General features: G+C 41.0%; 1 protein-coding gene across 1 annotated transcript in view; it reads left to right on the top strand.

Annotated features, from left to right (window-relative positions):
- Positions 1–27,756, top strand: part of MAP3K5 (mitogen-activated protein kinase kinase kinase 5) — a 111,296-nt gene that overhangs the window by 56,016 nt on the left and 27,524 nt on the right. Inside the window, exons 8-14 of the mRNA XM_074144539.1 lie at positions 2,933–3,045; positions 9,506–9,665; positions 11,569–11,722; positions 13,975–14,082; positions 19,611–19,660; positions 25,856–25,951; positions 27,316–27,397. Of these exons, the coding sequence (XP_074000640.1) occupies positions 2,933–3,045; positions 9,506–9,665; positions 11,569–11,722; positions 13,975–14,082; positions 19,611–19,660; positions 25,856–25,951; positions 27,316–27,397 (763 nt within the window). The remainder of the gene's footprint in view (positions 1–2,932; positions 3,046–9,505; positions 9,666–11,568; positions 11,723–13,974; positions 14,083–19,610; positions 19,661–25,855; positions 25,952–27,315; positions 27,398–27,756) is intronic.

Here is a 27,756-nt window from a genome sequence, read left to right as displayed (position 1 = left end):
AGAGAAGAGATGAAAGATTAATTATTAACTGTCACTGTCTTGTTGCATACTGACAGTGTAAATCAGACTTACCGAAGCTATCAAGTCTTTATGCAAATCTTTTCACTCTTACCTCCCTAATCCAGTGTCTGCACTGCAACATTTTCCCAAATCTCAGCTTTCAGTTTCTTGATGGCACTTATAATCGCATCAGCTAGGCCAGCCTCTATGTTAGAGGCAGATTTTTAACCCTTACCCCCTTTTTTACGATACAGCGCTGGTTCCTCCAGTGATATTTGGGGCAACTGCACCAATTTAAATCAGTGCAGTCAACAGATGTGACTTGTGAGTTGTTTGAGAAACCACAAACGTTTTAATCTGATAAAAATTAATTATTACAGGTGGTCGGTTTGTGGGGTTTTTTTTAATTTTTATTTTTTGTCTGTAAATTTTCGCCGTCTGTGGATTTAAGACAAGTTTAAGAATGTCGGCACAGGATTTCACGAAATATAAAATGAAGCTTTTGGTTGTATCAATTTAGGATAGGTAAATAGGACTACAGAGGTCCAAGATACTAGTATTTCTTGGTGGGAGAAGCATGTAAAGATGGGTAGAAAAATTATTTTCCACCGTGGGGAAGGGAGATTTGGAAGCGATTTGGAAGCAATTTGGAAAGAAAAGGCAGAGAACCCAGGAACAAAAACTCCCATGATGTCCCTTCTGGTCTACTGGGGGGTAGGTGGGAAGGTCCTGGCAGCAGAGGTGGCCTCTGACAGGAGACAAGGACCTTCCCTATGTCAGACACAACCAGTTCCAGCCAGCTCCAGTGGCCAAAACTGCATCAGCAACGCTGGTGGCACCTCTGCAGTAACATATTTAAGAAAAGTGTGTTTTCTTTGGGGTTTTTTTGGGCTATTTCAGCAGTGCTTCTGCAAGTAGTAACTATTTTGCAAAATTAAGCTCCTCTCCACGTCCTTTGCCTGTGTGATTAGCAGTGTTTGCAGCACAGCTGTGCCCACCTTTTGATACGCATGAGAGATGCTTATTTTATCTTTAAAATTTGAAGTTTTATATCTATCTGAGAACTAGAGGAATTTCGATAGCCGTGCCAGATATTTGGTATTTGGGGGCAAAACAAAAAAAGTGAAAGTGTAGTCTTTTGTATTTGATAAAAATACTTATTTTGGAGGTTTTTTTCTTCTGTCAATCCTTCCTCTCTTCTTTTCCCTGATACTGCATGAGGATTCCAGTGTGAAAGGTCTCTGGGCCTTAAAAAGGGAGTCCAGTTCCCAACATGGTTAGGTCTCCAAATAGATTATGCCAGCAAACTGGTCTCTTCTAGCTCTATATACTTAGAATCAATGAAAGTGTTGTCCTGTTCGGCTGGCAGGGTTTTATGGATTTTGGTTTGTGTTGTGGGTTGTTGTTGGTGTTGTTTTGGTTTTTTTTAAGTGAGCGAAAATGTTTTTTATCTACTTTCTTCCTTGTTTTGTTGTAACTCACAGAACAAGAGGAAAGGCAGATGGTGAAAGAAAAGAATTAATTGAGCCTTCTCGGCTCATCACGGTTTTTTTAGAGGTCTAGGCTCTTGTCTAATGATTAAGTTCTTTGGAGGTGGGTAACTGGAATATAGAAAGAATATATATGTAGTATATATGTATGTAGTATATATGTAGGTGGGTAACTGGAATATAGAAAGAATATATATACTACATACATATATACTACATATATGTAGCGGAGTGAAGCAGATTGATTGCCTGTCTTGCAGTTTTGGAAAGCAGAGTTTATGTTAAAGGATGCAAATCATTAGAGCAGGAAAAACAACTTAAAAAAAAAAATTAAATTAAAAATTAGCCATACTTTTGGCCTGATGGGATCTAAATGCTTTAGCTTTCTTACATGTCAAACTGTGGTCTGGAAGCCAAATCTGGTTTCATACAGATTCTTTTTCTTCCCTTCCTGATTTATTAATCTCACAACCTGCTTAATTTTTTCCATCTAATCCATTTGTTTGTCTGGATTTTTTGATTTTTCTTGTCCTTTTGAAAGCAATTTTAAACTCCTTTGCTTTTGCTGCAGTGGAGTTGTGTTGACTGAATCTCTTGTGCTCCTTAACTCACATACGGTAGGCTTGTTTGCCGCCTCCTTACGCAGCAGGGGGGTGTCTGTGTGTATGTATATATGCAACCAAACATGTTTTTATTCTGTAGAACGAGTCTAAAGCACTGCTTTGGTGACTGTTGTCACCACAAGTGGCATTGTTAGCATGAGGGTAGTGTGTGCTGTGCTTGGGTGAAGCCTCTCGACTTCTTTTAAGACGAGATTTAGGCAAGGTGAATACCACTGCCATTCCTCTTGAGGAGGAGAAAATCTGGTGTAGTCCTTTCTCACGTGAACAGACTCGTAAGGGCAATGTCAACGAGATGAAGAATAAAATTTGGAGTAGCTGAAATCGTAGCTAAATGTGAAGTATGTTCTTGTATCACTTGTTTTTCTGCTTATGCATTTCTATCTGCTTGTATGGCACCGTAGGAGATCCAAGCTAGAATCTTAAGGTTTCAAGTCAGTGAAAATTCATATAGTTAAAGGTAAATCAATGAGCTTATTAATAAACGTAAATGTGAAACAGGTCTCTTACAAGCTGATAGTACTTTTTTTCTTTAATCTCAAAGAAAAGTGGAAATCCAGTCAGACACTATAACTTTACTGGGATGGATGTGTAGGGTCTGTGCTTGTTGTGTGAGGGGAAAGGAAATGGGAGGAGGATGTATAAATAACGGACTCCTAAAAATAACCACAAAGCGTGTGTGGAAAACAGTAAAATATTTTTGGTTCCATGGATTCTTGCTGTGTAAACAGAAGATAAGCACTTCAAGTACCTAAAAGTATAATTATGTCCCTGTTAGATCGCATTATTTAGAAAGTAAACCTGTCTGTTTGTTTTTTCTAGGTTCAAGAAGGCGTTTGAGTCGGAGCCAACGTTACAGTCAGGAATTAATTATGCAGTTCTCCTCCTGGCAGCTGGACATTGCTTTGATACTTCTTTTGAGCTGCGGAAAGTTGGTAATTACAGCTTGCAAATTCACAGTGAAATCGCATCCTAGTGAAAGTATGACACCGCCCACTGTCACAGGGGAAAATCTGTTGGTTGTGTCCGAATGCTTTGATATGAGCATGTGAATATTTCAGTTGGTCTCCCCCACCACCACTGAGCCCACCTGATTGCGGGTGAGCGCCGTCATTGAAGGCCTGGTTCCAGTTTCAGGGTCTTAACTGGTTACCAGCGCTTAGCGAAAACGGGCAGCTCATCTCTGCAATGGCATCATTTGTGGGAAACAGGAACACCTGAAGGGGAAATCCAGTTCCAGCTAGCATTCTTTAAAACAAATAAACCCCACTGTACAACAGTGGGGAGTATGGACAAAAAGTCCATCTTAAGAGTGGGGAAAATGCACTTGTCCTGAGCTTGGGATGGGCTGAGAGAAGAATGTTTCTCTTCCGATGCGTTCTTTGAGGTTTCCTGAATGTGACTCTATGAATACAGACACAGAGTGCTTTGGGTTGGAAGGGACCTTTTAAAGACCATCAAGTCCAACCCCCCTGCCATTGGCAGGGGCATCTTTTGCTAGATCAGGTTGCTCACCCTGACCTTCAACACTTCCAACGATGGGGCATTCACAACTTCCCTGGGTAACCTGGTCCAACGTCCCACCGCCCTTGTTGTAAAAAATTTATTGCTTAAGAGAGAAGAATTAAGGTGTCCATTTTGATTGTGATTTTTTTGGTGATTTTGCTGGATTTAAAGAGTGCAAAGTCAAGATTAGTCAGTAGTACTTTCAGGGAAGGTATGGGAGAAAGCACCAAATATTGTAATACGTAGTAATATATTCGCAACTGGCATTCTTCTCCATGAATTCATATAATTCTTGCTTATTGTAAAGTCTTTTTTTAACTTTGTGTCCTGAGGAGGTTGTCAAGTGAGAAAGAAAAAATATTTTTCACTCAACAGAATGTATGTGTAATCAACCACTGCGCTATTGCACTGTATGTCTGGAAGTAATTTTCTAGATCTTTTTTTTTTTTTTTGGGTGTGAAGGTCAGAATTAGATGGTTATTTTCATATAGATAATGGAAATGAAATTGAAATTGAAATTCTCTGGTGTGAACGAAGGTATTTGTTTGCATGTGACAGGCTGCGTAGAGATGCCCCAACTACTGTGTTTGCCCTTCTCTGAGTGGGTGATTTTGCTTTTTGGGGCCAGATAGATTACTTTCATCTCCTAACCTGAAATTTGAATTTTTGTGCCAGTGTAGGAGGTAAAAGTAAGTGTTTTGCTTTCTACATAGCATTTGCAAATATTCACTCAGCTGGCCTAGTTTTAAATTAGAAAGTTTAGCAAAGATGGGCTATATTTATTGTGTAGTTTCATTTGAATTCTTCCATTTTAAAGAAACTTCTCAACTGCACACAGGCTACAGCCAACTAGATTTGGACAATTAATTATACTGATGAAATCTGGGTGTTACTTGCAGGGATCAGTTGTTTGGTATCATCTTGTGAGTTTGTCCTGTGTTGTTTTCCTTACTGTTTGTATGGAGAACATTACAGAAATTAAGGTTCCTTGTTACTTAAAGTTCCATCCACGGCTGATGAATGATTTAGTGGAGAACTATCTGGTAGATGCTTGCTGGAAGGTGGTTTGGTTTTTTTTTGAGCTGTTGGTGTGCCTCTATCTTATGTAAACATTTACTTGGTGTCTGCTGAAAACCCTTGATATAGCAACCCCCTCCTGTTACCTACTGTGTCTATCTTACTTATTTTGTTATGGGAAATATTGTCAAAATACTTTAAGCTTCAGACTGACTTAGCTGTTTTGAAACAAGTTTTCCAATAGATGTATAATAATATAGACCCTGTGGGTGTCACTGGTCATTAGTTTCTTGTTGATAAGACTGTGGTCATTGTTCATAGAATCATAGAACACCAGGTTGGAAGGGACCCCAGGGATCATCTGGTCCAACCTTTCTTGGCAAAAGCACGGTCTAGACAAGATGGCCCAGCACCCCATCCAGCTGAATCGTAAAAACGTCCAACGTTGGGGAATCCACCACTTCCCTGGGGAGATTATTCCAATGGCTGGTTGTTCTCAGCGTGAAAAATTTTCCTCGTGTCCAATCAGAATCTCCTCAGAAGTAACTCGTACCAGTTACTCCTTGTCTTTTCCATGTGGCTCCTTGTAAAAAGGGAGTCTCCATCTTCTTTGTAGCCACACTTTAAATACTGGAACATGGTGATAAGGTCTCCCCTCAGCCTTCTTTTCTCAAGGCTGAACAAACCCAATTCTCTCAGCCTTTCCTCACGTGGCAGACTTCCCAGTTCTTGGATCATCTTGGTGGCCCTTGTCTGGACCCTCTCCAGCCTGTCCACGTCTTTTCTGTATATCAGGGACCAAAACCGAACCCAGTATTCCAGGTGTGGCCTGACAAGCACAGAGTGGGATAATGACTTCTTTATCTCTGGTGGTGATGCCCTTGTAGATGCAGCCCAGCGTCCTGCTGGCTTTCTTTGCCACTGCAGCACACTGTTCATTTGTATTGAGCTTGTGGTCCACCAGGTCCCCAAGGTCCCTTTCCACAGAGCTGCTCCCCAGCTGGGTAGATCCCAGCCCATTCTGCACTCCTGGATTATGTTTTCCTGGGTGTTTGTCTTCGTACAATGAGGTTTGTCAGCTGGCCTGGGTTGTGCTAGATTCTGAGGATAATCTTGTATTTTCTTTGTCTTGGGCTAACGCTTGTGTTTTAAACAAAAATAAGCAAACCCAGAGAGGTTGTGTGGGAATATGTTTGGATTATTTTTTTTTCCCTGTCCCAAGAATCTCTTACACATATGTCATTCTTTTGATGTCACCTCTCCTTTAGATCTGTGTGTCCAGGACCATCCATTAGCAGTAGTTAGATTTGCGTGGCGGCAGCTCTTTCAGTTTGGTGTCCACCCACAGCACTATCAGTTGCACATAGAAATTAGAGGAAATCTGTCTTCTGGTGGGAGATAAGGAGGGAGGAAGCCGGTTGAAGTTCGGTCCAGGTTATATGGAAATGATACTGATAGGTTGGGAAAGACTAAGGAAAGATATGGTCCCTAACCACTTAGAATCATAGAATCATCCAGGTTGGAAGAGACCCTTGGGATCATCAAGTCCAACCATCTACCCTACACTACAAAGTTCTTCCCTATATCATATCCCCCAACACCACATCTAAACTCTCTTAAACACATCCAGGGATGGTGACTCAACCCCCTCCCTGGGCAGCCTATTCCAATGCCCGACCACTCTTTCTGTGAAAAATTCTTTCCTAATGTTCAGTCTAAACCTACCCTGCTGGAGCTTGAAGCCATTCCCTCTTGTTCTGTTACTAGTTACCTGTGCGAAGAGACCAGCACCAACCTCTCTACAGTGTCCTTTCAAGTAGTTGTAGAGAGTGATGAGGTCTCCCCTCAGCCTCCTCTTCCTCATACTAAACAGTCCCAGCTCCTTCAACCGCTCTTCATGTGATTTGTTTTCCAGGCCCTTCACCAGCTTCGTTGCCCTCCTCTGCACTCGCTCCAGCACCTCGATATCTCTCTTGTATTGAGGTGCCCAAAACTGGACACAATACTCAAGGTGTGGCCTCACCAGTACTTCAGAGGGTGCGTGAGGCTGTGTTTAGAAGATGCATATCTGATTACATGGCAATAATATAATAACTCCAGTAAAACTAAGAGTAAGCCCAGTATCCAAGAGAATTTTTACCAATTTGCATCAGGTGACAAAATTCCCGTTCTAAACCTTCCTACCTCTACTTGTCAGATAATAGTTCACAACTAAATGATCATGTGAAGCGTTAATGAAAATCCTCCTCCTATTTTCTGATCTGAACAAAACTGCAGAACTTTGAGACCGAAACAGAACTGTGGTGCTTTGCATGGACAGTAATGATCTCTGCAGGCCCTGCAACTTTGACGCACAAAGTAATGCCAATTGTTCTGTCAATATTTGAGCGAGGAAAGCTGCTTATTTATCAAGCCTTCACAGTAATATTTAACTGGTAATATCTACTTACTGTATCTTATTTTCTTCACAAGCTGTGGGTATATTCTTGGCGTTACAAAAACAATGGCTTTTATGGCATTAATGGTTCCTCTATTTTGGCTCATTTATTTTTAAGGCAAAATATTTTTGATAAAATATACTGGAATTCAGCTGCTGCTTTTTTTTTTTTTTCTCCCTCAGTGAATGCCGAGTTTGTCACGGAAGGAGAGAATGTCTTGAGTTGGCCTGGGTTTCCTTGTACTCTCATAAAAACTTTTAAAGATGGTGAAATCAAAATAAACTAGAGAGGAGAAATTATACAAGGAGGCCACAAACTCAGTGAAACACACTTTGTGTGTTTCTGTAGAAAGTTGGGTTTTTTGATTCCTGCACCCCCCAGAAAAGACCAAACCCACTGGAAAACACAACAAAACCAAAAAATCCCACCTCTGTGAATTAGGGTTATAGTCTTTTGGAGCTATTGCTAATGTCTCCACACTGCAACTGCATTTTTCCAACTTGCCTTTTGGGGATAACTAAGTTTGTGGATGAGCTCTGCAGAGGAAGGTCAGAAAACCAGAGTGAGTTTTAGCACTGAGTATCTCATCTATCTCAGAAGAATTTGATGAGAGGCTGATATTGCCTCCTCTGAGGTAATAGGATCCACTTCACAGAATGCTTGGATAAAACTTCCAGTTCATCCAGGCTACATAACAGTAATGGTTCCCAAACTTGATGTCCTTAGATATCATTGCTGCTACACATCCATCCTTTCTCCCATCTCTCTGCTCTTCTATGTCCCTGTCATGCACGTGCAGATGTTTTAGACATTCTAGCAGAGACCTTCAGACTTTGAGGATGTCACTGAGCAGTGTTACTCTAGGGTCCTGCTGGAGATGAATTTTCTCTGTTTGCTGTGCTTTGTGGATAGCATGTAGGTTTTGGGTTCTAGAACCCCACGAAAGTTGAACACATTTAAATTTCCCTCTCCTGTCCTACACTAACAAGTGTAGCTGTACATCCTCCGGTGGTCTCCTGACAATGTGCATGTAGATACCACTATGGCTTAAAGCCTTGAAGATGATCTACATAGAGGTGGTCCCCGCTGTACATTGTGGAGGTGCTGGGGGTGATGTAAGTTGCATCGTGTCTCAGGTAGAGCTGAGATACCTTGTAAAACCTATTGCATTTTTTTCTCTTCGGGAATAACTAAACAAACTTCCATCCTAAGAAGCAAAGAAATTATGATATGATTTTATATGATTTAAGTATTTTTTTGTTCTGGACGTTACTCAAGCGTGAGAGTTTCATGTTAGCAGGAGAGCACAAAGTATGAAATGTAGACATAGGCTACAGACCATTTGGATACAATTTCACGTTTTAAAAACATTTATTGTCTGATGTTGGTAACATAAAAATGTGGACGACGTGAGAAAACACGATGAGTTTTGCGGGCTGAAATGTGGCTAATGTAAGGATACCCATTTTGGTAAGATTTATTGCTGCTTCCAGCGTGCAGTTTAGTCTGCCAGCTACTTAAGGAAGGTTAAGGGGAAAAAAAAAAATAATAAAGATCAACAGTTGCATTGAAATTTCTTGTGAATACTCAGCCTTAATATCAAGGACAGTGGAAGGTGATGTGGGAGGGAAACTGTCGTGGTGGAGCAGTGTGGGAAAAGCAAATAAAAGGCTACGAGGCTGAAGAGGTTTGTCTTGTAAGCCGCAAATGGATTTATTTGCGAGGGATAGTGTAGCATATCTCATGTTAGCTATAAATATGTAGCAGCTAATATGAGCTAAAAATCATCCTGAAGGCCACAGGGAGACTTGTAGTTCTCAGAAAACTTAGCAAGTCCAAATAAAAACCTGAGGCTCTCCATAGTCTTGAGCTGCTGAGGGACTTACGAATATTAATAGATGTCTTTCATTGGGGTAGGACTTGCGGCAATTAAAAGAACATCACTGCTGGAAGAAGCCCAGTGGATCATCTGTTCCTTCTGCATGGGACCTTGTCTATAAAGGTAAGTTTGGGGCTTGGGGCTTGTAAATGAAAAAACACAAAGCAGAAAAAAACATAATAGGTGCCTCATTCAGCATCTGTTAAGTTTTTACAGCTATATTGTGTAGCCTAAGGCCCCAATTTACCTTTACAGATGAGGTCCATGCAAGAACATAGGTAATCTGGCTGTGGCCTTGTCCTGACAGTGATGTCTTAAAGTTCCTTTCTCGAGAAGCCTTTAGGAAGAGGGGGAGGGAAAAAAATACCAACCTGCTACCGCTTAGGGTGTTTGGAAAGCACATAACATTAACTGGTAAGTATGGTTTCTATCTTACTTTATTGAAACGGAGAGGCTACAGTAATTTAAGCAATTAATAGATTTCAACTCAGGGAAATGGCTGTTTTTAAAATGGCATTAATACATTCCTGTGACCTGTTATTCTTTTTGCTACAGGAGTAAAGATCAGCAGCCTGCTTGGTAAAAAGGGCAGCTTGGAGAAACTGCAGAGCTATTGGGAAGTGGGATCTTTCTTGGGGGCCAGTATGTTGGCTAATGACCATATAAGAGTGATCCAGGCTTCCGAAAAGCTGTTTAAGCTAAAGGCACCAGCATGGTAAGGTGATAAACAAGATCATGTACGTTGCTATATGTTTGGAATAGGCTTCCCGGGGAGGTGGTTGAGTCACCATCCCTGAATGTGTTTAAGAGTCGCTTAGATGTGGTGTTGGGGGATATGGTGTAGGGGAGAACTTTGTAGAGTGGGATTGATGGTTGGACTCGAGGATCCCAAGGGTCTTTTCCAACCTGAATGATTCTATGATTAAAACATTGGACTCCTTCAGCTTTCACATTCAGCATCGTATTTAGCTGACAGGAGATTGGGTTTGGGCTTTTTTAAGAGTTTTTGCTGTCTGCGTATTGTTTCACTGCACTTCTACCCAGACAAGGGACTCTCCTTCCCCTTTTTTGCCCTTATTCAGGAAGAGATGATGTGGGTCTTTAATTTCATGTCTGAGAAGGGCAGATTCCCTGTTGGCTCCAGGTTCTTCTGCAGGGCAAGGGGGAAAGGAGGAGCTCTTTGTAGGCACCATACTTCAGCGCTTACGTGGCTGGAGAGAAGTGGTAGTGGCACGTGGGTTTACTTATAATGCCTGAAAGTTTTTTGGGAATGCAGACAGCTTGGCTAGAGAGGGATGGATGTTCCTTGGAATACCCTGATGGTTATTGCACACACCAGCTGGTGTAGGAACCTGAACAGGAATGAGCTGTATGGTGCAAGTTCTATATCATCACCATTCAGAGGAATGCAGATTACAGTCCAATTAGCGGGAAGGTTATAAATCTAGGGTTAACGACAACCCCGTAGACTCAACATCTGTCATGCAAAGAGATGTGTGCTCTGACAGCAGGGTCCCGGCATCTATATCCTGCTTTGGAGATAGGCAGCAAGTAAGGACCAGTCTCCTGCTTATCAAGGGCTGGGATCCTGTGAGCTGGGGAGAACCAGGACTCCTTTCTGACTAAAAAAGTTGTCACTCTGTCAATTGAAAGAGTGCATATGTCACAGCCTATGTAATTTTGTCTTACTTTCAAATAGCTAGAAAGAGTCTCCAGAAGCTGATCAGAGGGGAATGTATGTATGTGTGCTGAAATATGGAAATGCTAACCTTCTATATCGACATAACATAGGAAACCGGCAAAATTAAGAACTCTGATTTTCTGACCAAATATTCTATAAATGCTCTTTGCAGTGTTTTTTGTCTGGAAAGTTTTCCACTTTTATGATGTGCATGTTTAACTGAGAAGCCTGGGTAGCCCTCTCTGGAAGTCTCCTGGTAGAGTGTTCTGGAGTTTATGAATGCCTGGTTGTCAGGATTTTATGTACCCGTGCCCTTTGGGCTTTAAGGCTGTGGATTAAACTCTGAAAATACTCATTTGTGCTCCAGGAAGGATTTCTCCTGTGAGCAATTCCTTCCCGGTCTGTTGCCTGCTGTTCAGCAGAGCCCACTTGGTGCAAAGGGGAGTAGATACAGTTATAGGATATTCAGTTCCAGAAGGTTTTAGAAACCTGTGTTAAAAAACTGCCGGTGCAGGTACAATACAGAAGACAGAACAGTGTAGAAAGTTAAACTAGTTGACTTTTCACCTGGGTTTTTATTTGAGGTTGGTCGTTACTGAAACAAGCTTGGCACAGGCTCAGTTTGGTCCATAGTTAGAGGATTTAGCTATTTCATGAAGCTTTCATGGTTTAGGATAGGAGACAGTGTATGGGATCGGGAATATATGCAGGAAGGAGTGTCCCAGAGCTCGGTTATAATTCAGGTTACTAATACAGCAGCTACATTTCCGGTTCTAAATGGGGAATTGCTATTATAAAAGCAATCCTAGAGAACCAAAATCTTACCGGCTGCCTTGGTGTTGCAACGGTGAATGCTTCAGTTGAGATTAAAGGTAGAGACATTATTATTTACAAACTGTATTAAATTTACTATCTGTGTATGCTTGGCTGATCACAGGTACCTGAAGTCTATTGTAGAGACTATTTTGATATATCAGCATTTTAAGAAGCTGACTCTGGAACAACATACGGCCAAACAGGAACTTGTGGACTTCTGGATGGACTTCCTTGTTGAAGCCACAAAGACGGACGTGTCCGTAGTTCGATTTCCAGTAAGTGGTTGTTTTGCTGTTCGAGTGGGTTTTGTTGTTTAATTTGTTTTGGGGTTTTTTTTCCCCCAATAAATGGTGACATGAAGGAAACGAACACAAAACACTGCTTGTCTTGCCAGACAATAAACTGCTGAAGAAGAAATTTGTTCAGCCTCCATGTTAGGTTGGGTTTAATTGATTGCACGTGGCTACAATGGGATCGCACGGTGTGTTCCATATGAAAGTAATGAGGAAAAAAAAAGAAGTCAAGATAGAACTTTGCTATTTAGTGTTTGCTACCAGTGGGTATGCTTCTAAGGCAAACCTTTGCAGTGTATTCCAGGTGATGATGTATTAACTATGTTATGCTTTGAAGAGAAGATACTTAATTTCAGTCTCTTTCTAGCTTGGCTTTACATGCTCTACTGCCGATTAAGCCTGTGCTCTGTTAGACGTTAAAAATCAGCCCAAACAGTCCAAAATCTCTTGTTCCAGCTACTAGACAATGTATTTCAACAACATTGTCCTATAAGTGTATATATACTTTTCTGATTTGTTCCACAAATACTTTGCTGAAATTTTTTTTAGATACCCTGCTGTTGTGCGATGTCCTGAAAGTCTACTGTAAAAAGATCTTTGTTCCCCGTACATATTAAGTATATATGGATGGGAAATTGGGTATTCCTTTCAGCTAACCCTTAGCTAATGCAGCTTTTTGGTTTAAATAGCAGTTGCTAGTGCCTCCCAGATATTTGAAGTGCACGCTGGCTGTTTTATAGAGTTCTTTTGGCTTCTGTGTGTAGATGGGATAATAAACCGTAAGGAAGACTCTGGTGGTGTTGAACAGCAACAGCTTGAGGCAGTGAAGCGGAAGCAACATGAGCCTCCCTAGAGAGTCTGGTTCTCCTTCTCCGAGGAGAACGGGCGTGAAGTTTTGCAGGGAAAAGTGAAAAATATTTTGAATCCTCTGTTTTTGTTTTTATTTTAAAAGACAAGGCCATGTTCTTTTTTTGATGATGAAATGGCGCAATTAGGTACTTAAAATAGGCTCTGACTTACAAAACCACCCAAGTCAAATGGTTTGGATTTCTATTAATATTAAGAGACAAACGAAAACTGATCATGGCGATGGCATGAGCCAAAGGATAAAACCCGGTGACCACATAGTTTGATTGTGTTGTACAGGAAACTATTCCGGTGTTGCAGACAGACAGACATGATCTCTCATAATACAAAAATTCCATTTGTGCCTATTCAGAAGCAAAATAACAGCGTTTAACAACAAAATTAAACATAGTAACTTTCTTTTCCTTCCCCTCTCCCAGATTCTTGCGAATGATTCATTCTAAAAGAAGTTATTTTCAGATTTCCTTATTGTGAATAAGGAGAGCTTAACTTAAGGACTTCACTCTCCATCAGTCCTAGCTTAGCTGTCAGTTACTCTTGTCTGGTGGCATCAGTGTCATCGTCCTCTTCTCAGCCTTTAGGGGAAGAAATGACACAGCCTGTGGGTAACTTGCTGTAGACTAAAGACCTCAATTTGTGAAATGGTCTACACCAGATTTTAGAAATTTTAAGTGTCTGGAGATGCAAAGTGACGCATTTGATATCCCTCTGGTTATCATGTACAGAGTGAAACGCCTAGGTACTAAGTCTTGCTGCATTGCATCCCTTCTCTTTTACACGATGGTTCTAGTTTTTCTTTCATTTATTCTAGGAAATTTTCTATAAGTTTTAGCTCTCAACCTCCTGCAGTGGTGCTTGTTGCTTTTGAGAAAATCACTTCATCTGGTGGCTACAGTTCATAGTGGTCCAAATCAAAAGCAGTTCAGTCTTAGCTCTAGATCTATGCATTTTTCTGGTTTACCCAAATGTCCTTCTACCAAAAGAAGTACCATGGTAAAGTGATGAATCCCATCCACGTGGGAGCTGGGCCTTCTTGAATGGCATTGGAAGAGAATGAATTGTGACAGAAAGATTTTAAGGTCTGATAGTTGTCAGAGAAATCATTTGGAAAATTATCATATGTGCTACCAATTGACACATAATAGCCTCATATAAAAAACTGAATTAAACTTGGCTTTCTTTTTAATCTTAAGTTACTGTCAGCCATAATAAACTAGCCCAGTAGCTAGAATTTTACTTTTTGATCTGTTTCCCCTGTTTTTCCTGCTATAGTATTACTACAGAAATAGTTTTAACAGATTTTAACACTTTTTAAACTTCTGCATATCTTGTACTAACTCTTAAAAATTATTGGTTTTTTCTACTAGGTTTTAATATTAGAACCAACAAAAATCTATCAGCCCTCGTATCTCTCCATCAACAGTGAAGCCGAGGAGAAGACTGTATCTATCTGGCATGTGCTGCCTGATGACAAGGTAGTACCATCACGTTGTCTGGAGTTGGAACTTTTTTCACAATTTAAAAGTGTGCGTGGTACATAAGGCATAAAACATGTAAACGGTTGCATCTAATGATGGATTCTGCAAAGGAGAAAAGTGTTTTATTAACAACTCAAGAGAATATTGTGGAGATATCTTCCATGCGTTATTTTTAAAATTTTGTTTTTAATTTAATATGGCGTTCTTAATTTTTTCTTTAAGTTCGTCCTGTTGTCCAATGGCTCTTTCATCTCCATCTTTTTTTAAAATAGGTTGCATCTTCTTTCAGGGTGTTTTAAACCAGCGTAGAGTATACAAAATTTTGTTGCTTAAGATTTCATAAGTAATTTACAATATACTGTCATCATACAAATAATGTAGCATAAAATTACTTGTACAAACAGAACTATCTTCTTCCTGTACTTGCAGTATTGCTTGTCAGTTGTGGTAAATACTCCTTTAATGTGAAAGTAAGAGAGACTGGTGTCTTAAAATAGGAATCAATCAAAAGCCAAAGAAGTATTTGGCAGAAGGATAGATAGATAGATGCTCAGAAGGTCCAGAAATTGAAAAAGCTGGGAAGTCCAAATGCCAAGGTGTGAGACAGCCAGGCGTGTTTGGAAAGGAGCTTAGAAAATCCGGAGATGGAAGGGGGAGAGGAAAACCTAGAATGTTATTGCATTCTGGGTGGTAAGGATGAAGACAGGGAGGATATCGTAGAACCTCAGAGAAGGATGGGAGCATGGAAACGTTGTGGGGGCTAGTACATGAAGAGTGAATTTGAGGGTGACAGCTGGAGGTGCAACACTGGAGGTGGTGGGATTTGTAAGAACAAGCGCTGTTCATTCTTCTGTGGCAGCATTTTGATTGCCTGCAGGATAGGACAGTGAACACCAATTTTTCAGGTAATGCATCCTTCAGCTTTTGTACTTGTAGTCTGTTAAAGGAGAAACATTTTTGCCTGCAAAATATGTGAGGCCGTACCGCTTAGAACTTCTGTTGTGAATTCATGAGAAAGTAAATGGACAGTGGCTGAAATAGCATATTTAGAGGACAAATGGAAATGTTTGCCTCGACCAATGAATTTCTGTTTATTTGTGATTTTTCTGTCTGATGTATTTCCAAGCAGACTCAGTCTCTGAGAACAATATAAAAAATAAATTTATGCAGTTCTTGGGCAAAACAAAATTTTACCGCACAGTAAATTCTGAATACAGGAATACTTTCAGAACAGATAAAGTACAATAGGAAGGTTTACTCTGTAGTACTGACAAATCTTTATTTAGTCTGTTTAGAAATCACTTGTACATGCATAACTTTTGGGGGTTTGTATGCTCTTTTTTTTCTTTGTCTATGTAGGTCACCTCCAAACAATATTCTCCATTCTGTTAAGTGGCTTATCCGGACTATAAGAAGAATTTTCTGGCCTATTGAGTCCTGTTCACCCCTGTTGCAGACGCTCTTGCCATATAATGTTTCGCAAAGGGATCAAGCTCTGTCTGAATACTAGTGTAGGTTTCACAGTCGATGGTTTGTGCTGGAAAGTGGTTTGAGAATGGTCCTACAGCTCTAGAAGAGCCTACAGTGGGATCCTGCTGGAGAAGTAGAAGAGCATTACTTTAAAATCTTCTGGCTCTCAGTCTGAATTTGTTTGTTGCCATTTCACACTCATTTGTTCTTTTGCTAACACGGTATTCACGTTAAGTGGTTCCTTTCTCTCGCTTATTTTTTTTAAGGAGAACCCTAATGTCTCTTAGGGTTTTTTTAGGCAACACAAGTAGGTTTGTTGTACTGGCCACACGTGGCATCTCATTGCCATGACTTCTTATATTCCAGTTTGAGTTAACCCTACTTAAGGATCTGCACTTATATTCCAAAAATGGTATTTCATGATGCATTCATTTATCTTTTGGCTACTGGGATATTTTGCTTGCTACTGTCAGCAATGGCCTTCTTCGTAGCTGGGTCACTTGGCTGCCCAGTCATCCTGCGACTAGGGGAAGGGTTTGGATGCACTAGTCTGTACCTGTTTGGTGGTCAGTAGAGAGATCATTTGGCTTTACAGAGTTTGTAACCTTTTCTTTGTAGTGTTTTCCTTTATTGTAATTGTTATGCCATTTTTAAAGTTTCTTTGTAGTATGTTATACCTCTTTTTCTTCCTCCCCACCCCTTTCCTGATTTGGGGAGTGTATCTCTCTATTTTCTGCAGATACTATTTTCCTATTTTTGCTGCCCTAATGTTAATCAATAGTATTAGACAAAGGTCAGTTTTAAATGCACTCTCTAGTACTTTTGCCCTGGCCAGAATCCTCACTGTGGTGAGCTTATTGATTAGCCCAGGATCTAATTGATGCTTGGTGCGGGCATCCTTGCCCAGCGAGCTGTAATGCCCATGAAAAAAGTGCGATGGGCAATTTGGTAGTTACCCCTTCAGCTGTACAATTATAGTCTGTCGCTGCAAGTCTGTCAAAGTCCTTCCAATCCGTCAGAAACCTCACAGGGAGAAAAGGGACTAGAAAAATTTGGAGACACCAGCTTTTCAGTTGAATATAATGAGTGTAATGCTCGTCTTTGATAAGAGATTTTGTAAAGGAAATAGAGGTGTTATTATCTGTCAGCCCGCTGCAAAGGGGAATACTCTTACTTTGATCCTCACTAGGCTGAAAGCAGGCGTTTTAGGGGCTGATTAACAAACAAAGCCCACCTATCCCTACTGCAGCGGCAGGTTAGACAGCTGGTGGAAACTTTTTCAACTATCCAGTTTCAATCTGCCTTACCATAGGTCTGTCAGAGCTCATGCTTCAGGCTTCAGTTCATTTTGGCTCATAAATGAATCACTCTGCTTATTTTGCAAAATTCAATCAGTGCTCTAAGAAAAAGAATTGTGAGTTGGGAAGTGTATGAACTTCCTCTCGGGCACAAAGAAACTGAATTTCCTTTTCAAATCCAAACTGGAACTGAGCGGAGCCTGCAGCCGGCAGTTTTGTAATAAATAAGGCAAATGACAGTCAATACCAGGATAAATACTGTGTCCTCTTCTGTGGCTTTTTTAGCAGCATATCATTTTTTTTAGCAGCAACATTTATGCCTTTATTAAAGTTTAAGATAAACAAATGCCTATAAAATTCAGGTAGCATCATATTTTGCAGAATGCGCGTTACCTTTGCCTTGCAGTCCCCTAATTTTAGCAGCCCTTCCCATGTGGGGTTAGGGGAACACAGCAGCTCTGGTTGTTGCAAGTTTGAGACAGAACAGCCTGTCTCTGTTCCGCGTTGGCTTCTGAATCCACTTGGAGTTTTGTTTTGGGTGGTTGGTGGGGTTTTTTTTGCCGAACCCAAGAACAGATGCTGAGTTTGGATAGCGCGCCTCGTATATTTACTCCAGTGTATTCAAAACTTGGCACGATCACGATAACTTTTATATTATTTCGTTGCCCGAGAACTTTGTGTGGTAAATAAAAGATGTATGAATCTGTGCGAAATTAGTTGCACGTAGATGACGGGTAAAACCCACAATACTTAAGCTTTTTGTTATGCTGCTTCAGCATTTCTGCTTGTCAGGATGTACATTTTAACCTTATTCGATTTTAGATTATTCCCAATAGTGGGAATTGGACAAGTACCAATGGCTAAGCTCTGAAGAGAGTTTCCAAGCATGGAAAATTGGAAAGTAACAGAGTTTTGTATATGGAGGGAGGAGTAAAACACGGTGCAGATACATCTTCTCCATTAGCAGAGGGGTTGAGGTTGTGATCTTTCTTCGTGCAAGAGAACCAGGCAGCTCGAATAGTAGTTTCGCAAACACTTCACAGCAGCATCAGTCAGTACCTCCGCCTGAAGATGTGATCTCACCTTTTTTTAATACCAGGCTGTTCTCCTGTCCCTGTGCCCCACTTCTCCCCCCTGCCCCCCATTTCACATTGAAGAGATACTGGAGCCACTGCTTTGTACTTTATGGTTATAATAATGTTGAAGCTTGTGCTTCAAGAAAGATGTTTGCTTCTATTTTTGGTACATTGTGTTAGGCATTTTGTATTAGCATCACAACCTCGAATGCGATTTGAGCAGGAAGGAAAGAATTACAGAGGAGGAGAAAATTGATGTAGGAAGCCTTCTAGAAAGCTGTTGTAGCTGGGAGAATAACTTCCTCTATCATTTCCTGCACATTGTGCAACTATTTTGGCAAGTGTATCTCTTCTGATTTCTGTATATTTCACTCATCATGAGATGTTTTATAAGCTACGCATTTTCCTTTCTTCTTTTGGAATACATTTGATTATATTTGTGTTTCTTGCTTATGTTACATGCTTAACATATGCTATAAATTATGCTTAAATTACCTTATGCCATAAATTTCCTCTCAGCAAGAAATGTCTCTGTGCCTTTTAATTGCTCAGGTCACTAAAATGCCGAAAGAAATTCAGCTTTAGAAAGCAGAGGTTCTTCCTCCCCCCATTGTGGTGGGATCCCAAGGTTGCCAGAGCTTTGAGGTGGCCTAGTTCCACCTTTTCCTGAAAGGAGAATGTTTCCATTAGAAGATACAAAAGGCTTCTGTTTCCTACAGTAGAAGTTCTATTAGAATGTAAACATCGGGCAAGGTGGCTGTTTACAGAGAGAACTCGGTTCTGCTGGATGTGACAGATGTAAATTTAAAAGACTTGAAAATAAGTGATGCCCGGCCCTTTGTGTTTTCATAGGGTGGCTTCTTTCTTCCAGTCTTGTTTATTACCCCTCTTAGGGGTTTGGGTACATTCTGGTTTCCTAGGAAAATAGTCTCCGTTCTGTTTCTTTGGGCACGTGGCCTTCAGAATTTGCTCCTTCCCTGAGCAATTCCTCCTACTCTTTAAGAATTTCCCACTTTTCTTTCCAGCATCCAACTTCCTGCTTCCTCCCCGCACACCAGGGCACTGAGCGTGCAGAGCAGGCTCTGCTGATCCTCAGAGGTGGAATTTCCAGAGGGTCGCCTGTGACACCAAGTTCACTACCCAGACCAGGCTATACTCTGTTTTGCGTGCTTTCTAAAATAGTATATTGTGTTTACAGAATAAACAGTGAAGAAACAAATCAACGCAAAACTTCTGTTGTCTAGTTTTGGGTGGAAAAAGAAAAAATATACCCTGAAAAATAACTGTTAAAAGATTGTTGTAATTCAGGTGTTTTTCTTTCCATCTCTTGAGTGTCAATCTAGAAGATATGCCCACTGGCACGTCAGGAAATGTAGTGACAGGACAAGGGGTAATGGTTTTAAATTGGAAGAGGGGAGATTTAGATTAGATATTAGGAAGAAATTCTTTGCTGTGAGGGTGGCGAGACACTGGAACAGGTTGCCCAGAGAAGCTGTGGCTGCCCCATCCCTGGAGGGGTTCAAGGCCAGGCTGGATGGGGCTTTGAGCAACCTGGTCTGGTGGGAGGTGTCCCTGCCCATGGCAGGGGGGTTGGAACTGGATGATCTTGAAGGTCTCTTCCAACCCAAACCATTCTATGATTCGTAAAAATGATTTATTTATTTTCTTCTGTGTGTCACAGAAAGGTATCCACGAGTGGAACTTCAGTGCTGCTTCCATCAGGGGAGTAAGGTAAGTTGTTTCCCTTTCATGTTTTGAAATAAAGAGAGTAAGTGAATGGGTATTGCCTAAAGCTGCTGCTGTGGACCTTGGTGGAGTAACAGACGCAGAGTTGGAGCAGAGTATTTGCAGGCACTTCCACAGGTGAAGCCCCAGGAGTCTTAGTCCAGATTCAGAAATGACCACTTGCAGAGTTCAGTATGTAAAAACTAGCAAATCTAGCCCGTTGAATTAAAGAACTAATATTTTTTTAAAAATTTGGTAGCCACTTACATTATCCTAATTAAGATGGAATTAAAATAACTGCCAGTGTTTCGTGTCACTTTACCCGAGTTCTGTCACAGCCAGGAGCTGCCCGGTGCACAGAATGTGTAAGCCAGGAAATAACGTGTGGATGCAGAAGGGGCGGATATGAAGAACTGACAGGATCAGGGTGTTTTGCAATATTCTGATTGCTTACCTGCTGTCGGGGTTTTGATGTGAGTGCGTACGTTCGGTGGTTTTTTTGTTTCTGTGTCTGTTTGTGGATATGGCAGCAAAACTGTTTCAGAGAAGGCCAATAAAGAGAGTGGTAGATACACCACAAAGTGGAAACTTGAAGATTGTTTGAGAGAACAGAAAAGGGGAGTCAAAAAAAGGAAAAAAAAAACAAACAACCCCTAACCTCCCAAAGACTCATGTGGAGTAGGTTAAGGTGGATTACGGAAAGGGTCATTAAGCCTTGGAATGGGCTGCCCAGGGAAGTGGTTGAGGCACCATCCCTGGAGGTATTTAAAAGACGGGTTGACATAGTGTGTAGAGATATGGTTTAGTGGTGGTTTTTATCAGAGTTAGGTTGGTGGTTGGACTAGATGATCTTAAAGGTCCCTTCCAACCTGGGCCATTCTATGATTCTATGATTAATAAATCATAGGAACAGGAATGACACGTTCAGGACTGGCTTGACTGGATTAAAGAGAATGATGTTACACGCTCAGGGCTGCCTTTCTTTTCTTCAGCGCGCTTCCCTCTGTGGGACGGGGCTCTTGAGATAATGGCAAAGTTCCCTCCTTTGCCATCTCTTCGCTTGATTTCAGCAAGATGTTTTCTGTCTGCTGGAGAGACTTCTCTAGGGAGAATTCTTTACCGGATTGTGTCTCATAGTGCCAGTAGAGAACAGCTGAATCCCAGCCAGCGGGTCCGCTCTGCCAGCCCAGGTTCAACATAGTGTGCGTCCTCTTCAGCAGGTTCCAGCCTTGCAGTTTGTATCTTCTGATATTAAAAAGGTCACGTTCTACCACTGCTGTGACCTATTCAGATCAATTCTTTGTCTTAGTCTCTTTTTCTTTTCTTTTTCCCTAGGATTTATCTATACTTTGGCATCCTGCAACTTTCCACTTTGGTGTTTGCTTTTAGTGTAATTAAAAAAAAAAAAAAAAAAAGAGTCCCAAAATCTTAGAGTTTTTAAAAATAGTCATTGCTCTGTTCTAATAATAACTGTTCCATACACACAAAGCTGTTGCTATGTCTGCGGGACGTTTTGCGCAGATGGATGATTCTTTCTCCTTCCAAAAAGTGACTTAAAAAAACAAACTATCAGTAGGCACAAGAACTCAGTCCTGTGGGATTCAGCTTATTTTAGGCAAAAATTGCAATGATATGCTTAGTTTAGTCTGGTTTGGGTTTTGGTTACAGTATGTTTTTGTATGCTTCTAAAAAAAGAGGTAAAAAAGTATTTATTTATTGTCTTATTTTTATTTCTTCCCTTCTCTCTTATTAAACAGTGCTGTGGTCAGAAGTCTTTCTGGTGTACCCTCCTGCTTTTGTTATTGAAACTGTCAATTGTCATTTAATTTGTCAATTAAATTTCCAATCTGGACAGATGTCCAAAGCCACTTGGAAGATTTTACAGTGAGCCAAGAGTCACTGTGAATTCTTAGAAAACTCCCTGGCTGCCTCCATGAGGAGCTGCAGGGGGAAATCTTTATCTTATGCAAGTTTAAAACTGAATAAGCCTTTTTTTTTCCTTTTCTTTTTTTTTTTTTTTAATTTCTTCCAAATATATACAAGTTCCTAATCACTTAATTTTTCAGGATTTGTTTTTTCTAGTTTTATGAAGACAGTTATTCTTTGGACTGGGAGAGCCTTCAGACCCAGGTCTGCTTCTAATCTATTTTTATATTAAGGCTATTTTTGTCTCCTTTGAAGCTCCTAGACTTAAAGCAGTCTGGGAAGGAGGAGTTCCCAGGTTTATGAGGATTCTCAGCCTTTCTAGACCAGTAAGAGCCAGCTTTAGAAATGCAGCCTCAACGCACAAGGCAGGTCTTTGTTGAGAAAGCCTCCGAGATCATGTACAAAGGCCTCCATAAATATTTACCGCGTTACACAAGGAGACTGCAGGTCTGAAGAGAAATCTAGCATTGAAATGGCTGGTGGTTTTGGTAAATACCTCCAGGAGGTGACTGAGCGGTCACTTAAGTGGATGGATCAGGCGGTGTAATCAGCATCTCATTTCATGAGTAATAGTTCAGATCTCAGGAATCACAGAATCACAGAATAATGTGGGATTGAAAGGGACCTCTGGAGATCATCCAGTCCAACCCCCTTGCCAAAGCAGGATCACCCAGAGCAGGTTGCACAGGAATGTGTCCATGTGGGTTTTGAGTATCTCCAGAGAAGGAGACTCCACGACCTCTCTGGGCAGCCTGTTCCAGGGCTCTGCCACCCTCAAAGTGAAGAAGTTCCTCCTCAAGTTTAGATGGAACTCCCCATGATCAAGTTTGTGCCCGTTTCCTCTTGTCCTGTCCCTGGGCACCACTGAAAAAAGACTGGCCCCATCCTCCTGACACCCACCCTTTCAGTATTTATAGGCATTGATCAGATCCCCCCTCAGTCTTCTCTTCTCCAGACTAAAAAGACCCAAGTCCCTCAGCCTTTCCTTGTTAAGAGAGATGCTCCAGGCCCCTAATCATCTTTGTAGCCCTCTGCTGTACCCTCTCCAGCAGTTCCCTGTCCTTGAACGGGGGAGTTCAAGAAGTATATAGAGCTCTCAGAGCAGCTCAAGTGCTAAATCATACCCTGCATGCAGGGAGCCATACTAAATTCGGTTTAGCTTAACGAATTCATTAGCAGGTTGTGCACCGATGTAAGTAACTCTGCTTTTGTCCTATGACTTCGTGACCTCTTAAACACAGACGTTTATTATTGAATTGGGCCCAAAAAGGGCTGTTAATCTTAAAGGTTTCATCAGAGCTTTTGGAATGTGGGTGCTGCTCCAAGGTGCTCTGCATCTTAGGTTATCCAGAAAAGTCCCTAGTGTTCTGCAGAACTGGCATCCTATGAGAAAGAAGGTACCATCTTTATTATTTCAATTTAAAAATACAAAATAAAGCAGCAGGTTGTAGAGAGGTGGGGGTCAGTCTCTTCTCTTCGAGGTCTCTCTCGGTCTCTTCGAGGTTCAGGTTAGATATTAGGAAGAATTTTTACACTGGAAGGGTTATCAAGCATTGGAACAGGCTGCCCAGGGAAGTGGTTGAGGCACCATCCCTGGAGGTATTTAGAAGACGGGCAGACATGGTGCTTGGAGATATGGTTTCACGGAATCAGGGAATTGTCAGAGTTGGAATGGACCTCTAGAGATCATCTAGTCCAACTTCCCTGCTAAAGCAGGATTGCCCAGAGCACATCACTCAGGACTGCATCAGGTTTAGTGATGGTTTTGTCAGTGTTGTGTTCATGGTTGGACTCGATCTGAAAGGTCCCTTCCAACCTCGGCAATTCTATGATTCTATGACTACAAGTTGGCTTTTTCTGTGTTTGGGACAAGCCCCAGATTATGAAATACTTGCTGCCTCTGTTGTTTCCATGGGAGAGTACCTCAGAGGTCATGCTGAGGAACGGAGTGTTAGAAACAGTGAAGAAGTTGGATTGAGATCTGCATTTGGTGTTCTTCACAGCTGGAGAACTGACAACAAGGATGCTCATCTTCCATCCCAAGTTCTTGGAGCTTGGGATCTCGTCAGACTCTTTAATTATGACCATGGGAGGCGTTTTACTGCTGCACTTCTAGAAAACAGACACAAGTTCCATGGAGGTGCTTTTCTGTGGTTGCTGCCAGCACTCAACTGTTTTATCTGCTGCTTCACCTGGAAGAATTAATAAGCAGAAGTTACAGCATTTGCAGTATTTATTTCTCATGGACTAAGGGGAGTTCTGGATGCACCCGAGCTGGGCACAAGGCCACACTACATCGTGCTTCCCTGTTATTCTTTGGAGTTTTGCAAATTCAGCCCCAATTCTGCCGTCGTAGAAGCCAGCGGGTACTACCTGTGCTCGGGAACTGTCAGAATGAGGCATTTCCTGAGCAAATTATCCCCTCTCTTTTTATAACTTTGTATTTTTCACTCTTCTTTTTTTCACTTGAACAACTTTTTTTTTAATTTTTTTTTTTTCAGGCAGGAAAGCAATATATAAGCAACGTAAACACTCACTTAAAGGCCTTAAATATTTATGAATTTGCCTGCCCTCTGTGTACACTCCACATTCTTACCCTTTTATTCACCGCTGTGTTACTCAGTGGCTTCTGTGCACGTCAGGTTTAAACTGACAGTTTATTCAGTAAAATGTTTAAACTCACTTCGAACCTGAAAAGAATGAGTAATTCTGTTAACATCGGTTACTCCGTCTGTGGAGAGTTGACCTATAGGCTTGAGAAACTTGAATTAAAAGTTAGTTTATAAATTGGGGACAGTGACTGTCTTCCCAGATGTGTACATCATTACTTAGTGCTTATGAATTTTTCCTAATGTAAAAATAAATGAGTCACCACACCCAAAGACAAATATTCTTATAATGAAGCTCACTCTTCTTCTAAGTAGCTTTGTGAAAGGCAAACCCCCCCCTCCCCAGCTTGTCTAAAAAGCCCTTTGTTTATCAAAAGTTAGAGTGCTCATAAAAAGAAGCAAGGATCAGACAACCTTAGGTACCCATTAAAGGTTGAAAATGACACCGATTTCCTGATATTTAAAGAAAAACTGTTACGTTCATCAAATCATCAATTCTTTGGCACAACATAGGATACCATTCTACTTTATTGTGCTATAAATTAATTTAAAACATGATGGCTCTCTTGATCCAGCTAAAATAGATTGATTTCACTAGGACTGTGGATTTTGTCCAGTATCTTAAGAATGTTAATCATAGAATCATAGAATGGTTAGAGTTGGAAGGGACCTTAAAGATGCCATGGGCAGGGACACATCTAATAAGGAGACTTAATTTGTCTTGGTTGCTCAAATACTGCATTATATTCCCTTGTTAACACCTCTAGCCATCTTTTTTTTTCCCCCCTTTTCTAATACAGTAACAATCAATTCTCCTGCATCAGCTTGACTTCTGGCACTCAACACGTGATAAAGTTTCAGAAAGAGCTATTTCAATTAATGTTTTACATTTTCTGTAAGGAGCACAGTAATGACACACACATATAAAACAGTTCTGGTGAATGATTATCTTTGCAAGACCTGCAGCCTCCTTGGGGCAGAAAACTGACAGCCCTACCAGAGTTTGCACCTCTTCTGTGGAGACACCTATGCATCCATAAGAAAATGGCATACGTCCTTCTTCAGTATCTTTGTTCCCCTGTTACAGCAGATAAAACCAAAACTGAAGAAAAGCCGGGGTGGGCAAGAGTGGTGAAGTCGTTCACCTCATTTTTTTGATGCTGACTTAATTGTACAGTATTTTTCCAACATGCTATCCATATACCCATTCACAAGGAACCGATTGGGAATATCTGTGTTCAGGATTGAGCTGTGGCCGATTTCTAAAGCGGAGAGAACTCCTGCTTTGAGTTCGGAGTCCGGCTTTCTAACGGGATCCTGAAAGGGTGTTTCATCCTGGCTGCAGGAGCGGGAAATGAGGGGCTTTACCTAAATGCACTGAAGACAAAAATGACTCAGGTTAATGAAAATAATCCTATTAACTTCTTTGCTCCTACTCTTTCTTGGGCGATGTGTGGACTAGGGGGGCAAGCTGAACGATAGCAAACAGCACAACGTGAACTTTGGAGGATATAACTGTAATTTTATAATAAGGAAGAACTATGGTATCTTAGGTTTAATCTGGTTCTTTTCCATATGAAATAGGTTGATCTGTATGGTTTGACAGAGCCGGTGGAAGTCCAAGTGCTTTTTCCCAATAACACGTTCTGCTTGGCTGTTCTTCCAGCATTTCGAAGTTTGAAGAACGATGCTGTTTCTTGTACGTGCTGCACAACTCGGATGACTTTCAAATCTACTTCTGCACGGAACTTCATTGCCGAAGGTGTGTGTCACCGGTGTTATTTCAGAACCAACCCGGCCTGTGGTGGGGTGGATGGTGTCTTGCCTGCACAACAGGGACCGACTGTCTCAGAAGTAGGGTGAAAGTCGGTCTGAGCATCCTCAGTGATCCCCATCTTTCACGCGAAAGCTTAGTACTACAGCTCCCTGGAGATGTATGAGCTTTGAAGGATCAAAGCGCAAGCTCAGACAAACGTTCAAAACATTGGATTACAAATTTAATGATTTTTTTTTTACACATTTGTGGGATTATTTTCCTAATACTTTTCATATTAAGGCTTACTGCAAGTGTTTGTTGCCCCCAGTCCAACAAAGCAAGTTTAGACTTAAAGTGGACTTTCTGAAGGGGGAACGTTTGGAGTAACAACAAGGTCTGGTCAAGATTTCTACTTTTACTGTAACTAAAATTTTATTTGTGTTTACAAAGAAGCACGTTTGATTTCCCTTACATTAGCATCATGTTACCTAAGGAAGATTGTACCAGTTTTCCCTACAGGAAACTTGGCAGGGGTTTGTTGCACAAAATTAGGGGTGTCTCAGTTTCTCTAAGCTGTGTTTCTCCTCCATAAGCTTGAGGGTTGTGGTGTTGAATTGATCCACAAGGCATTCCCAGAGGAAATTTCATGTCATTTTGTGCTAAAAAAGGCAGCAGCTTTACGAAAAATCACCGCAGTACTCCATATTAATGGCTGTGGCCACCTCCCAGCCCAGCCCCTGGCTTGTTCTCTCATCCATTTTACTTCATACAGGTTCTTTTACCGTGTTCGTTCCCCTTCATATCTGAGCACTTCTTAGAAGAGGAGTAAGCAATACCTTTAGCACAACATGGTGTTTGTACTTGGCGTTCTTTCAAAGGGGTAGAAGTCATCTGTAATAATACACTTTTTTTTAAAAATAGACCTCCTTTTCATTCAAGCAAAAACTTGAAGCTCCACCCCAAAATCTCCTCCAGATGTAGGCAAGATTTTTAGGCACTTCTCATGATGTTTCAGTGCTTTCATTGGACGTAAAGAAATGGTACAGGATGAGTGGTACAGGATGAGAATTTCACCTGATACATAGAATTTGAAACACGAATACCATTAATAATTTCAGCCATCGTGGATGTCTTGCACACATAAAAGGAGTACGTAAAAAATAGGAAAACTGCTGATTTTGACTGTTAATTCTCCATGTAAACAAAAATATATTTTTTTTTTTCCTTTTTGCTGACAAACTTCTACACTGAGTTTATGCTTAATATACTCCAATCCTCTTTTGGTTCGTTCCTTACTTGAGAGAGAACTTTTCTCTTTGTACTGTCTCAAGTGTGTGTTTGCTTTGCTTTCTTTTTCCCCCTTTTAACAGGTTTTTTGACATGGTGAACAGTATCACGGAAGAAATAGGGAAGACTACAGAGGAAGGGGAATGTGATGGAGACTCTCTAGAGGTACTTTTGCTTTTTTTCCCAGCATACTAAGAATTTTGGGCTTCTAGTGTAGCGTTTCACTGGAGGGAGTAAATTACTCATCCCTTCTCTGGAAGAAGTTAGACAAGTCACTGTTTTGCAAAATGTTATCCTCTGCTGTTTAATGATTCTTTGTAATGGTCCTCGTGTAGTTTTTATAACCAGTTTAGCTATATCTCTCGTATTTCAGTTAGCATACTCACTTGAGAAGGCGCCCAACTCTGGAATTCTCCAGTCGTGCTTATCACAGAGTGACTTTTGTACCACTTTCTTCGGAGTGTAATCAGAGTCAGGCAGCATTAGCATCTGTTTAAATTTTAAAGACTGTTTGCTGCCTGTTT

Source organism: Numenius arquata, chromosome 2 (genome assembly GCF_964106895.1).
Source record: "Numenius arquata chromosome 2, bNumArq3.hap1.1, whole genome shotgun sequence".
Lineage (NCBI taxonomy): Eukaryota > Metazoa > Chordata > Aves > Charadriiformes > Scolopacidae > Numenius > Numenius arquata.
The sequence above is the reverse complement of the archived record's forward strand: the minus strand, read 5'-3'. Positions and strand labels throughout refer to the sequence as shown.